The sequence below is a fragment of the Equus quagga genome, chromosome 5 (genome assembly GCF_021613505.1).
Source record: "Equus quagga isolate Etosha38 chromosome 5, UCLA_HA_Equagga_1.0, whole genome shotgun sequence".
NCBI lineage: Eukaryota > Metazoa > Chordata > Mammalia > Perissodactyla > Equidae > Equus > Equus quagga.
This window is the reverse complement of record NC_060271.1, coordinates 115,318,356-115,332,791: the sequence shown is the minus strand read 5'-3', so window position 1 is coordinate 115,332,791 and position 14,436 is coordinate 115,318,356. Positions and strand designations below refer to the sequence as shown.

Genomic DNA, 14,436 nt, shown 5'->3' with positions numbered 1-14,436 from the left:
AGTTCTAGCACGTACCAGGTGGATTGCTCTGGGTCTGAGGGAAAGCAAGGCCCATGCCACATTACTGCCGCAACTGTAGGGGCCAGGTGGTTCTAAAAAACATGGAGGTTACTCTACTGCCCCTTATCCCAAAGCCTCAGCTCTCTGTGGGGAAAGGAAGCTGAGCCACCATGGCTAAAAGAGTCTTGCCCTCCCTCTCTGTGGGCAGCCTGGTCAAGGACAAGGGAAGAGCCAGGTCTTTGGGGTTCCTCCAGCTCCCTCACTGATCTGTGCTATTTAAGAACATGGCAGCTGAGCTCCCCTCTTTCTATCCCCTAGCAGTGGAGATTTCACTTCCTGCCCCTCAATAGTTCACACCTGCTCAGCTCTTTTGGTTTCTCCAAAGAAGACACTTTTGATTGCATGGGTTGTTGTTGCTTTTTCTCTTTTTTTCCAGCCGCTGGGGTTTAGAGCTTGTAGCTAAAACAGACTTGGCTAGAGATCTTGGTTGGAGCTTGGCTTTGCATAAAGAATGCACCCCTTGACTCTGTTTTGCTCAGCTTTACAGAGAGACCTGTTGAAAATTGGCCCTGGGGGGATTCTGGGAGGCGGCCATTGGGGCAGTGGGTCAGGCTTAGAGGGGGCGGCCTTGGAACTGGGTGTCTCCCAGACTCATTGAGCAGATCTCTGCGTAGGATATGCTGATGCTGCTCATGCACAGCTTGGAAAATGCACAATCTCATTCAGGCAACAGACTGTTAATGGACAGTGAATATAATGGCTTATTTGCCACCCTGCCAGCCTTAGGGATTGACAAACCTAATTAAGTTCACTTAATGATTTTAAGTAGCTGACAAAAAGGTATGTGTCTGAATGTGGACTGAGGGAATAGGAACGCTTTGGAGAGAGAGCAAGAAAGAACGGCCAGACTGGGTAAAAGGCATTTAAAGGATGAACAGATTCCTCCATCCACCATTTAGTGGGCTAGGAAGGAGGGAGTGTTCCGCATCCCTTTTCGCAGCTGGGGCTTATCTGGGGTCGGGCTGCTTGGTATAGAACTGGCAGATACTGCCGAGGAAAAATGCTTTCTTCAATTTCTCACTGTGCAGTTGATTTGCTCGGCAAAAATCTTCTAAAATGGACTGTCACAAAGCTTGGGTCGCAGTATGCATTTCTATTAGAATAATGTATGTGATGAAAAAGCCCTGCTGCATCCATCCTATTATCTGCGTAATTGACTTCAGTTACCGATTGAAGAGGAGGGGCCGATGGCCAGCTTTGGGTTCCTGGGACCAGCCCTGGCTGGGATCAACATGGCTAGGGCTGGACATGTGCATCCTGACTCTAGGAGACTTTGGCTCCAGCACAGTAAAATGGGCATGGGCTGGACATTCAAGGCCAGACTCAGCAGTGGGAGCACCCCCTCTCCCTGCTCAGTCTCATCTCAGAAGTAATTCACCATCTCCTGACTTGGTTTCCCCTCTGGGTATAACGACCCCACTGAGCAGTGAGAGGAAGTCAATACAGAGCGATCCAGGGCTGCCAAGGGCCATAGAGATCTTTTACAGTGAACCTGGCTTCTGTGAGGGAGCTTTTTGGGGTGGAATAGGGGAGAAAAGGACATTTCAGTCAGGCTGAGCAAGCATGGAGAATAACTCAGACTCTTCAACATTCTCAGTCCCAGACTTCCAGGCATCAGCTCACTTTTGGAGGTTGAGATGAAAGGATATGGTTCCCACATTTGCTCTGCATGCCACCAATGGTTCCGACTTTGCCCCACATGCCACCAATCAGAAAGGCCATCACAGGGATGTCCCACCAGCCTGCAGGTGGGGAGAAGCCCTTCTCCAGCAAGTTCCTGTTCTGCTCTTTCATGCTCTCATTCTGCATCACCTACATGGAGCTCTTCCAAGGTCCCAACCTTTGAGGGGGGAAAGGCCAAGGATGGATCTTGCTTCCTGGAGCCCTGGTCCAGCAGAGGACGTGCCTGTGCACAAAAATACCTGCCCCACAGGCTGGAATGTGTCAAGTGCCCTGAGGGAGGAGAAGTAATCCACTTCCTCTGGTGGGAAGAGGGAGAGGGAGAAGGAGAGAGAGAGAGACGGAGAGAGAGAGATGGAGCAAGAGCCTGTGAGCCCGTGAGTCTTTTCTTTGGGATGGATGTCCCTGTCAGAGTTACTTAGGCTAGATTATCTCTGGGAGGGTCAGCATAAGAAGAGAGCCAAAGAAGGAAGAGCAGGGACCTCTTGGGAGTATCATCTGACTTGCCAGGTGACACAGGGAGACAGCAGCAGATTTCAAGGTGGGACCTCAGTCCTCTAGCATCCCAGGCCACTTCTTTTACCTTCCCTTGCTGAACTATCGAAATTCTTTAATCTCATTTAGTCTCCTATGTACTCCATGCTACTGGTGAAGTAAAATGAGCCCCTTGGAGCAACTAGGGGCCTGGTGGGCTGTCCAGAGTTAGAAACTGCCTGCATCCATTCTTTCCAGAGAGACTGGGATGTCTGCTCCACCTTTCTTGGGACACACAGACATTTCCAACAGTGGCTTCCTCTGCTGCTGTGCCGGCTTATGGCTTGGAGGGCTGAGATGGTGCCAGAGATGGCGGTACTCCCCATGGTGAGAAGACCCAGGAAAAGGGTGGTTGCTGGTTTCCTTCTCCCCTGACAAAAATATCTTTATGAAGGTGAATTAGTAGCCTTCTCTGTTTGGTGGAGGCTGAGTTTCAAAAGGCAGAGTGGAGTGAAGACTGGGCTATATACTTGGTGGGACTCTGGGCAAGTCACTGAAATTTGTTAGGCGCCATGTTGGTTTTTAAAAATCTATGTCACGAGGGTATTTTCACAGTGGAAGTCTTTCTTTAGCATGGGAGATTCTGGTTGATTGTTCTTGTTTTATATTACATTTTTATTAGGAATCTGTGTTTCTTCAGACAGTATTACAAGTTACATATCTCCCCCTCTGCCTTTGAACAAAGATTATTTGAGCACCTACTGTGAGTCAGGCACTGTGTCTACAGCTGGGAGTATAGGGATGCATAAGACATGGACCTTGGCCTTGAGGAACTCATATTATTCACTGACTAGGGGATTTCCAAAGTCCCTTTTACTTATGCCTCCATAGAGCTAGAATCTACACAACTTGGGAAAATATTGAATCTGGGTAGTGAGAGAAGAAGTCAAGAAAGACTTTGAAGAACTGAGTGCCAGGAGAATGGTAGAGCCATGGACAGAAGAATCACTCAGGAGTGAGGTGTTGTGGTGGGGCCATGTTGAAGGTGTGGGCAGGACGCCAATCAGGCAGCTGGAAAAGCAGGTGTGGAACTTGGGTGGAAACAAAGACTATGAGTCATCTGCATGGAGGTGAGGGTAGAGGCCATGAACATCAATGAGGTTCTTGGAGAATAGCAAATATGGAATTAGATTCTGCTGTGCTTCAAACGTCAGAAGCCCAGTTATCCCCTAATTCTAGTCTTCATGCCTGGGGAGAGAAGGAGCTGAGAATGCAGAGCTACATTTTCAGAGGCACTAAGAGTTATGAAAAACATATGCACCTGTTAACTTGTAAACTGAGCTATGGATATTACCAAGAAAATCTGGAGCAGATCTGAACACGCTGTTATTCTAAAGGTGTTCACTTATTGCCTTTTTGAGTGACTACTTCTTGAACCAGGCTCACAGGCCGTATCTGTCTCACTGCTTTGCACTCTTGATTGTGGAAGCTTAGCAATCAAAAGCAACAACTTGTCCCTAACGTCACAGTAAATCAGTGTTAGAAACAGGATTTAAAGCTCAGAATTGCTAATCTACTCCTTGCTCCAATGATCTGGGATATTTTCTGAGAAAGAAACAGGGCCAGATCCTTCCAGAGTTATGAATGTTTGATTTGTATATATCAATGCTTGGTTGCACATTGCATTGCTGAACCACCAGCCATGTCTCTCCCCCTCTTTTCAGAGGGCTGACCTAAAATTAAGGCTGTCCTGGGCCAATAGTGTCATTTGGAAGGCAGCAGCAGAAGGGGCCTCTTCTCCTTCAGTTCCTCTTCCCTCTTTCTGAGCTCCACTTTGAGGCTAAGATCATTTCACATTCGGTTCCTTACAAGAGCCTCTAACAGTCTCCTTGCTCTGGTTTCCTCCAGCCCATCTCTATGCTCAATGGCTCTCTATTCCCCAGAGCTCAGAGTCCAAAATACTTGGCCTAATATCCACATTCACCCCAAGGAGATTGCTCAGGATTCTCTGATATAACCTTGAACCCACATATAACATTCCTGTCTCTAAGCCTCTGTTCATCCTGATGACCCTCTCTGGAATGCCCGTGTCTCGTTCCCATTTTCTTGAGACTTAAATTTTCCTCGAGGTCCATCTTATAATAATCTCATTTTCTCCATGAAGGCTCCCCTGACACATGGAGATCACTGGGCCGTCCGAACACCAGCCATGCTCTGTGGCACCCTGCACAAGGCTCCACGTGTTACTGTTTGCCTCTCAATGCATATGCTTTTTGTCACCCCCCCCCCCCCCAAGTATGCAAGCCTGGGACCCAGCAAGAGGCTGGGTCATACAACCCTTTCCATCCTCTGTACTTGACTGGGGCTTAGTATATGTTTGCTGACAATATGACAGCCAATGACACTTCTCCAGTCACTTGATTCCCTGTCTTGCCCATAAGACATGTGCATCTGACATTTTATGCCAGTGACTTCTAAATGTGGTCAAACATAAAAATCATTTAAGAACTTTAAGTTCATTAAGGTTAAGGAACTTTTAAAAAAATATACATTCCCAGGCCCAATATGTGATCTATTGAATTAGAAACTCTGTGCATGGGGCCCAGACTCTGCATGAAAAAAAAGTTTTCCAGGTGATCATAATGTTCAGCCAAGTTTGTAAACCATTATCTTATGCTGTCTACTAGTTTTAAGCCTTTTCAAAATACTTTTTCCTGTTAATTTACATTTTTGGTTTTAGAAAATTTAGTGAGAGAAATTGTGGGGTGATTTCTGTCAAAAGGTGAGGTTTTGCTACCTCCTAAAGTTTGGGGAATGAAACATTCATACCTTAGAATAGATCCTGGAATTGATTTCAGCCTTGAATTATGAAGGTTCTTGGAGAAGACTGATCAATGCTCAGAGTAGCTAAATAAGGAATCAGTATTCTCAAGTGACACTCTGATATATGCCCAGAGATGGAGGTTGTATTCCTTGGCTTATTCCATGACATAGCATATTTTTTTTTTCATCAAACTCATTTCCCCTTCTTCTGGGCACACAGCTAGACGACATTCACCAATATCCCTTGCAGTTAAGTATGGCCATGTGAGTTCTAGCCAATGGAAAGTGAGCTGAAGTGATAATTCATAAAAATTTTCCTATGTGAGAGTCCCTATGCTCTTTCTCCACTGGCTGTCTGAATGCAAAGGATTAATAAATTGAAGAAAAGAGTAGAGCCACAGGGAGAAGGAGTCTGGATCCCTGAATGACCAGATGGAAGGCCACCCACCAACTAGCACGTTCACTTTGGATTTCACATGAGCAAGAAATACATTTCTTTTTGTACAGCCCTGAGAATTGGAGGTTTAATGTTACTTTGGGTAGTGTTACCCCAACTAATTTATCACATAGCACAAGCCTAGTTACTCAGGTTGTTCAACACACCTGATGTGGTTGGGTTGATAACTAACCCACTCCTGGGGATGGAGTGATGCGTAAAGCTAGCCCTTGGCTGGCTGTAGCCAATGTGAGGTACCCTTCTCTCACATTACAGCCTTCCCCACTGCACACTCAGCACCACTCTAGGATTAAGGACACGCCTGAGTGAGGCAGAATGGACTTAAGGAGCATGGTCTAGTGCTCTGGGATGCTAGATTCCTGCCTCCCTCTGGGAAAGTAAGGAGAGCAAAGCCAAGTTTCTTGCAAAGGGCTTTGAGCTTGATGGGTTTAGTTAGTGCAATTCACTCTGCTTGGCATAAAATTGCCCTGGAGCCCATCATTTTCTCTCAGTTCAAAGAACTGATTCAGCCTAATGTTAATAAGCACGTCGAGGCCCAGCCCCAGCAGCATCAGGAAGCGACAGAGCTGGGTAGCGGGAAGAGCACCTTCTGTTTTCTTCACCCGCCGTGAGGAGGGCCCTGGAAGGGCTACCTTTTACCTGCGTTAATGGGCTCAGGGCAGTCAGACTCACCTCAGGAGGGGTAGGGACCACCCTGGAAAGTAGAGCCTTGAGATTTTCCCCTGCCCTCTGCTTCCACTTCCGACTTTGGAACCTGTGGGGATGCTCCAGAGTGAGTCCCTGCTGCGTGTTTGTTGATAGTGAGCGAATGAACAAACGCAGACCCATCCAGAGCAACAGTCATTGCCCTCTGCTTCTGTTGGCATGGGCATATTTGGTGAGGGAGAACCCCAAGCTGACTACTCGAGAGGTGCCTGTTTGGACGTGAGGAGCCCCAGCAGCTGTGGCTTTACTGGGCCTCATGCTGTTCTTCCTCTCTGTGCCTCCCTCTAACCCCCAGCCCTTACTGCCCTGTGATGCAACAGTCTTGTTTTGCTGCCAGCCTCCCCTAATAGATGACGTTTCTAGGGGGCTGGGGCTGTATTGCTTTTCAAGTAAGCCCATCACCTGGCACTGAGTAGGACAGTCAGTGTTGGCTGGATAAATGAACACATAATAGCTGGATGACTTTGGAGGTTAGTATCATTTCACACTTGAGCATCTTCACAGAGTGCTGTCTGGTGAAGTGGAAGGAGATGAAGCAGGAGCTCTAAGGAGGAGCCTCTACGTTTAACTACCTGTAGGACCTTGATTTAACCCCTTTCTGCCTGTCTTCTCAATTGGGGATGACACCTGCCCTAGCTACCCAGAGGTGTGGCACGGAGTGGGCACCTCACATTGTGAAGGAGTCAAGCACCGGGAAAGGGAGGTTCATGGCTGCTGAGGGTGGGGAGAACCCGGGGACAGAGTGTGGGGAGGTTCAGGAGCTGCTGTAACAGTCAGAGCACCCTGTCCAGCAGAGAAGCAGCAGGCGCTTGATTGCAGGGGCTTGTAGGGTGTGACATACACTCCTCCCAGGCATCCCTCCTCCCTGGGTAAGGACAGGTGGAGACAAAGCAGTTACAAATGGAAACTTCTGGAGAAGGGGAGGCAGGCAGAAGGCAAAGAATGCATGAGGGGCCTGACCCCCTGCCGACTTCTTCTAGGGACAGGAGGAGCTACTGTATGGCCTGGATTTTCTGTGTCAGTCCTTAGGGAAGTGAACTTCACTCTCGACTAAAGCATGATTTGTTAAATGTGTAACTAGATGTGTTTTATTTTTGTGCTTTTTTTAGACATAGAACATTAATATATTTTCAAATAAAAGATGCCTATCAGAACCTATTCTCTAGTTTTGGAGTAGAGATAGTCAAAGGTATGCTAGAGTGGTGAGCTGCAAAGGCATGTGGAGGGGACCATTGTGCCCTGTGAGGAAAAGGGGAGACTCTCCCTGTGCCAGTGATGCTGCCTGGCTGCAGGTGAGAGAGAAGGGGGGTAGGGTGGGGCTGGGTGGGGAGTGGTCTTTAGCAGAAGCTGGTGGTGGCGAATTAAGATGATGGATTCCAGGGGGTGGATGAAGCAAAGAAAAAAACAGTAAAGTAACTCAAAATGATTAAGAGTTGTGGCCTAAAAAACATCCAAACCCAAAATATTTTGTTAATAACAATGGCTACCATTTATCAAGTTGTCTACTGCATGCCAAGCACTGTGCATTCATTTCCTCAGGCATGCACATGGGAAGCAGACTAGCCTGAGGGTTAAGGGAAAATTATTTCACCTCTTTAGACCTCAGATTACTCTCATTAAAAAGGGGATTAATTATAGTACCTACCCCAAGGGAGCTGTTTTAAGGATGAAATGAGATAATGCATGTTAAGTACTTGTTGTAGTGACTGGCATGCAGTTAAGTACTCAACAAATGCTCTAATCATCATCATTCACAACTCTTCCCATGGCTCTATGAGGAGCTGGGATTCAACTTACAAAAATCTGAATGGAACACAACTTTTTCATGCATGTGTCTAGGCCTGGAAACTAAGGTTCATTGAAAATTTCTGGATTTCCACTCACTGGAATTTACTACTTTTCTACTCAGGTAAGAATAAGTAATGAAAATGTTTCTCTAATGCCTTTCTCATCACAGAAAGAAGCTACACAAAGGAAGGGTATTGTTATTGATAGGAACCCATATAAAATGCAGATTCTGAGGATGAGAAACAAGAATGGCATAGAAGAAAAATCTTGGGTCTGTGGAGCTTCTGGTCTAAGTACATGAAGACATAACTCTGAGTTTAACCAATCCCACTTGAAAGATGCATTTGTGAAACACACTACTTGTCGTTTAGGACAAAGCATGCAAAGGAAACAGGGAATCTAAATATCTCTAGAGGGAATATTTTTTTCTTGTTAGACTATGTATATAGTGCACAGCTAAAGGCCTTTATAATGATAATGCTGGGGAATGGAGCCTACACACATGCGATAAGTTATGTACTTTCTATTTGGCTGTACGATTGCAGTGATTTGTGGGACACAATTTGACCCATGATGTTTCCAAATCCATCTCATAATGAGTTGAACTTAGCACTCGTGTCTACTCTGTAAGCATGTCAAAGCTTTGGATGGTCTGGGAACACTGTGCTTAATTTAGCAGGATATGTGATTATAAAAAGGAAGACTCGGGGTATGTGCCTGCAAAAGACCAACATTCAGAATAATCGGAGAGAACTTACCTTTCATCCATTTTGAGAAAGATAGAATTAATTCTGACAGAAAAAGTACCAATTGAATGGAGGGGGAGGAGCGGATGAAGTGGGGCGAGAATGAAGAAAGCTAGTTATATGAGGTGGATGTAAACTAATGAGATGACTTTTAAGCACACGTCAAGCCAATGTTTGAAGTGGTGCTGTCCTTCAAAATTACTTTGAGAGCACATATCTGTATTCCAGGGATGTTGCCACTGCTCAAAACATCTTGGGTACTGCTCCTGGAGATGTTTCCTGTTACCCTTTATAGTGTGGCTGTACAGTTAATATCATTTCATAATGATGACAGACTATGGCATTATTTCTATCACTTTTCCTGTTTGTAAATGCGCAGAAGAAATATCATTCCATGGATCAATGTCTCCCTGTCATCAGCCTTTATATACCTGTGGTATATTCTCTGAGCCTTCGCAGAAGGACTACTGTGTGGTGGGAGCAATCTGAATATAGCTCTTTGCTCTCAAGTGTCCAGCTCTTCATCTTCCTACTCACAAGGACCAAGGCACACAATTAAGATCAAAGTCTTTCTTATAAAGTGATTCTGACAGGACAGTGACCAGAGACAAAGAAAGCACAGGTGCCAGGCAAATCTCTAAAGGGAATTCCTTGTCACAAGAGTGACAAATGCTGTTTGGGTTCATCTTATGGGACACAGGTGTTGCTTTGATGTACAGAACACTTCACAGTAGTATTTATCATAATGTGATTTTATCTGTTTTGTTAGACACAGGTTGAACAGAGGAGAAATGTTAGATAGATTCCAACAAGTGAAACTTTCAATTACTTCAGCTGGAATTTGGAAATATATGCAATTTCCATCAGTTCATCATTCTGTCAACACATATTTATCGGACATACCATGTGTTAGGCATAGTACGAAATGTTCAGGTAATAGTGATATATGAAGATCTAATCCCTGCCTTGTTGGTGTGTATATTCAGATATTTAAAAAACAGGTAGTAAAGAGTGGCAAGTTATTACAGGGATGTTTCAAGAGCCATGAGACTGTGTTGTGGGAATATATAGTCTGGGGGTCTGGAGAGGTTTCTTCAAAAAGTGAAAGAAGAGTGGTAGAGATGCAAAGTACAAGGAGAACATTTCAGGTGGAGACAATGGCAGGTGCAAAAGCCTGGAAGTAAGGATTTAGCATGGTACAGCTGAGTTGAAGGAAGGTCAGTGAGGTTACTGGGTAGAATAATAGAGGAATAATGATATGAAAAGGGGCTGGTGAAGTTAGGGTTGGACAGACCACACTTGGCCTAAATAAAGGTCTTATTAAAGGAGTTTGAAAGGCACCCTAAAACCCCACAGGAAGCCATGAAAGTATTTTTAAAATGGGAAAATGATTATATTTACATTTCAAGAATTTTATTCTAGCTGCCTTGTGTAGACTGGACTGGGCGGGGACAAAAAATGGAGGCAAAGAGACAAGTTGGGAGATCCCTGCCATATGCAGGCAAGAGTAAATGACTTAGGCTAGTTTCATGTAATGCCCAGGGGCTATGACCAGTGTCTAGAGCCTGGGAGAACCTTAGGGCCAACATGTAAGCCCTAATGAAGTTGCTTTTAAAAACTTGGTAATGTGTGGAGGTTGGGTAAGCTGGGAGCAGAGGTGATTTGGAACATCACAGGGAATAAAGTTCCTGCCTCTTCCAGGTCCATGGTTGGGGAGCTGTCCAGGAAGCGGGTGCTGAAGTGCTGAAGCCAGGACCTGCCTAAGGAAGCTTCATGGGATGTGGGCAGGTGGTGCAAGGTGCTAAAGCCTACCTCAGGGTCAGGAGGAAGGGAGTTGGTCTTTCTTTGTCTTTTATCCATTTCCTTTTTCTCTTTCCCTTATTTATTTCCTTCCTCTACCTTCTCTCTTCTCCCATTTTCATTTTCTGGCAATCTGGGCAGCTATAGCTCACTCTCCCTGGAAGAAAGAGGGAAGAGTGTGCCTCTTGCTCCTCCTCCATCAGTGACTTAACTTTATAAGGAGTCTACAGAGTATTGATGATAGCAAATTCATAAGAATCCTCACTCCATCTTAGGGTTGGATGACTGGTTGTTATTGTTAAATTGGCCATCCCAGCCTCTTCTGAGGCATTAGGTGGGAAGATATTGATATTACATATTATAGATATTATTAGCAGTTATTACTCACTAAGCATTTACTGCGGGCCAGGCAGTTCACCAAACACTTTACTTCTCCAAGCTGCTAAGAGGTAGACTTTATTATGTTTGTTTTATAAATATGGCTTGACTTAGAAGATCAGTGGTTGTGATTTGTGTTATTTATTCAATAAATTATCTAAGGCTATATAACTGAGACATGAGGATGGAGAATGTGGGAAATAAGATTTATTAATATATGCTATAAATAGATGCTTCTTATAGTCATTTTATTTAGTCTCATAACAATCCTGTGAAATCATACTGTTAGACTCATTTTACAGATGCAGATGCTGAGGCTCAGAGAGGTTCAGCAATTGGCTGAGGTCACACAATTAGTAAGTGGCTGAGCCAGTTTTTAAACTTGATACTCTATGATTCTAAAGTCTATGCTCTGTTGTCCACAGTGCTACCTTAGTTTTATGGGCCAGTTACATCTACAGTCTAGTTGGATTTTAGCAAGGGAAAACTGCTGTGCCTCATTCTCCTGCAGTTCCATTTACCTCTGGGTCTTGAGGCCTCCTATATTGTCTCGATTCTGAGGGGGCATCTTCCCACGTCAGAGCATAGCAGTGGTGTGCGGGCTTCCAGTGAATGGGTGCATCTGTGTGTTCTGTAATTGCACACTTATTAGGTCATAAGGTATCATCAGACCAAACTGGCCTTTGTCTGAATCCCCATTGGACAGTTTGGTCTCAGTATCAATATTGGATATATCAGTCTGGTAAACAGCCTTTAACAGGAAGGAGGGAGGCTGAGAACAAAGTCTCCTTCCAAATGAAACTCTAGCAGATGGGAGTGAACAGAGTCAACACCTTAGTTGCTTTAAATCCCCTGGAGTGGCTACAAAAGAGAGAGGATTTGCTGGAGTGAGGAGAAAAAATCCCTTTGATTCATCCACATTAATTTAGCATCTCCCAGGAGGGAGGGCTCTGGCATCACCTTCTGTTCTCCATCCCCCGCACACAGCCTCCACAATCCCAAAGGACAAAGACTAGTCTATGGTGGGGAGCGCCCACACTGCCCCTTCCTTCACTTTAATTAAATCCATTTGTCCTGGGGGCAGCACTGAGGCTCAGCATGTCCCAGGGCTTTGATCTTTAACCCACACACATCTGAAGGAGTGGGAAGCCAGTGCCCAGAGTGAGGACAATGGTTTCTTCCTATGACAGCACAGCTTGAGTTATGAGCTCTTGAAAACAGCAGACTCTCTGAAGTTTAGGTGAAGAATCTTAGACCTAGCTTTATATTACAAAGCTGTGTGCCAACTGAAATGCCCTCCACCTTGACTTAAGCCCTTTGCCCTCACTTTTTGAACGTGGATCCACCAGGATGGCAATTTGAATTTGTTTTAGCAGTTTAATGCAGAGGCTTCTCTGGATTATGGGGTTTGACATTTAGCCCCTTCCAGATCCATTTATTTATCCCCTTTATAGAAATGACCCTCCTCCCACCTCCAGCCCTTTTGGTCTGGAACAGATCATCACCAACCATCTAGGGTTCAGCATGACACAGCAGAGTGTCACATGAGCTGCTGTGCTGGGCCAACTTTACTCAAGCACTGCTTGCTCAAGGCTGACTGCAGGTGGCAGACTGGTGCCATCCTGGGAGACAAGTGGCAGCTGAACTCAGCGGTTACTGCTTTATATCAGAGCCACATGGGGTTAATGATCTTCTAATCCAACCCTCTCAGTGTAAAGATGAGGAAACTGATGCCCAGAGAAGTTCAAGGTCACAAAGGTCATTAGTGATAGAACCCAAATAGGAAGCAGGGCCTCTGGTAGAAGTACTCCTCTGTTTACTGAAGAATTTGTCATCCACCTCATCCACCTGCCTCAGAGACCTGACTCCACAGAGCACTGGACTTGGACTGGCCTGAGCGCCAGTCCTCACTCTGATAGCAACTTGCTGGTGCTTCATCTCTTTGGTTCTCAGCAGATAAGGACATTGTAAAAGGGCAGAAATGGCGAACATGATAAGGCGTGTCCTACCTATGTTGCCGGTTCTGTTGTGGTTAATAAGGAATAAATAAGATGTCAAATGGGAAAGCAAGGTAAAAGTCCATTAATTAAGAGAAAATGCTATAAACATAGGAAGGCTGATTATTATTTGGGAGTAATATGAGTTGTTCAATTTTGTTTTTTCCTACAGACACTGGAGGCAGCCAATCAGGCCAGGCCAGAGATGCAAGAAATGAATGCTTATTAGCATAGAAATCCCTTGGAGAAACTCAGTGATCCCTGTAAGTCTGCAGAAAGTGTGTGTGTGTGTGTGTGTGTGTGTGTGTGGTGTGTGTGTGTGGTGTAGGTGGGTGCTTGCTCACGCATGAACGTGTGTGTACACATTTGTATGTGTGCACATCTGGATGTGTGTCTTGGGTAGAGGGGACACGGGGAGGGAAGCCATGGACCCCTTCTGCATTTTGGCTGATAGAGGAAAAGGGAGTGATGGGGATGGGTAGAGACCCACCTGTCGGCCACGTCCAGGAGAGGTAGCACTGTCCACTGCCACAGGCTCAAGCCTTCATTGGCGGCCACATGCCAGACCATCCTGCTTTGCTCCTTCCCAGTTTTGTTTTCCACCAGCACCAAGGAGACGTTTCCCTGCAAGACTCCATGGATGAGCCAGGACATTCGGAGCTGCAAGGGAGAGAAGAGCGTGAAGGACAAGGTGTTAATGTTGAAAGGAAATCTTAGGTGTCCTTCCTGGAATTCTCAGCTGAAGCCTACAGGATTTTGCTGGAGACTCAGCTGAGGTTTGCTCAGTGAGGAGAGCTGGACACCCACTGCCTGATCTCGCTCACTGTCTCCCAAAATGGCTTTCATTAAGGTTCAAAGAGCTGTGAGGGGCAACTGATGGCCAGTTTCGGAACTTCATTCAGATTGATATCATCATCCTAAATTTCACAAGATTCTGCCTCTGAGGTGAGATCAAGATCAAGATCTCAAGATACCCTGAGGGTTATTAAATGAACTTCCTAAAGAGGACCCAAAGATTCTTTTCTGTGGCTCCAATTCACTTTGTGACTCAATTTCTTTCAGTGATTTAAGTGTCATAGATTTTTATTCCTTCCCCAAAGACTCTAATAATTTCATTTGAATGGTACCATGTTATATGTTAGTTAACTGGAGACCTATGACTTGATACCTATAGCCACTGGTAAGCAAAGGTGAGACAAAAATCTACATATCAAGATCTTTTAACAAGGTTATCTTTCAGAATGAAGATGCCCACTTTGCCAAAAGGAAGCCACAACCATATATTTCCATTGTGTCTTTTTGGTTTTTAAGATTGGCACCTGCACTAACATCTGTTGCCTATCTTCTTCTTTTTTCTCCTTCTTCTTCTTCTCCCCAAAGCCCCCCAGTACATAGTTGTATATTCTAGTTGCAGGTCCTTCTGGCTCTGCTATATGGGACTCCACCTCAGCGTAGCTTGATGAGCAGTGCTGGGTCTGCGCCTAGGATCCCAACCAGCGAAACCCTGGGCCGCTGAAGCAGAGCACAT

At 45.3% G+C, this 14,436-nt stretch overlaps 1 protein-coding gene across 1 annotated transcript in view; it reads right to left on the bottom strand.

Moving 5' to 3' along the window:
- The window catches only part of ALK (ALK receptor tyrosine kinase), a 665,412-nt gene that overhangs the window by 86,377 nt on the left and 564,599 nt on the right, over positions 1-14,436 (bottom strand). Inside the window, exon 9 of the mRNA XM_046663493.1 lies at positions 13,399-13,568. Coding sequence (XP_046519449.1) covers positions 13,399-13,568 — 170 coding nt within the window. The remainder of the gene's footprint in view (positions 1-13,398; positions 13,569-14,436) is intronic.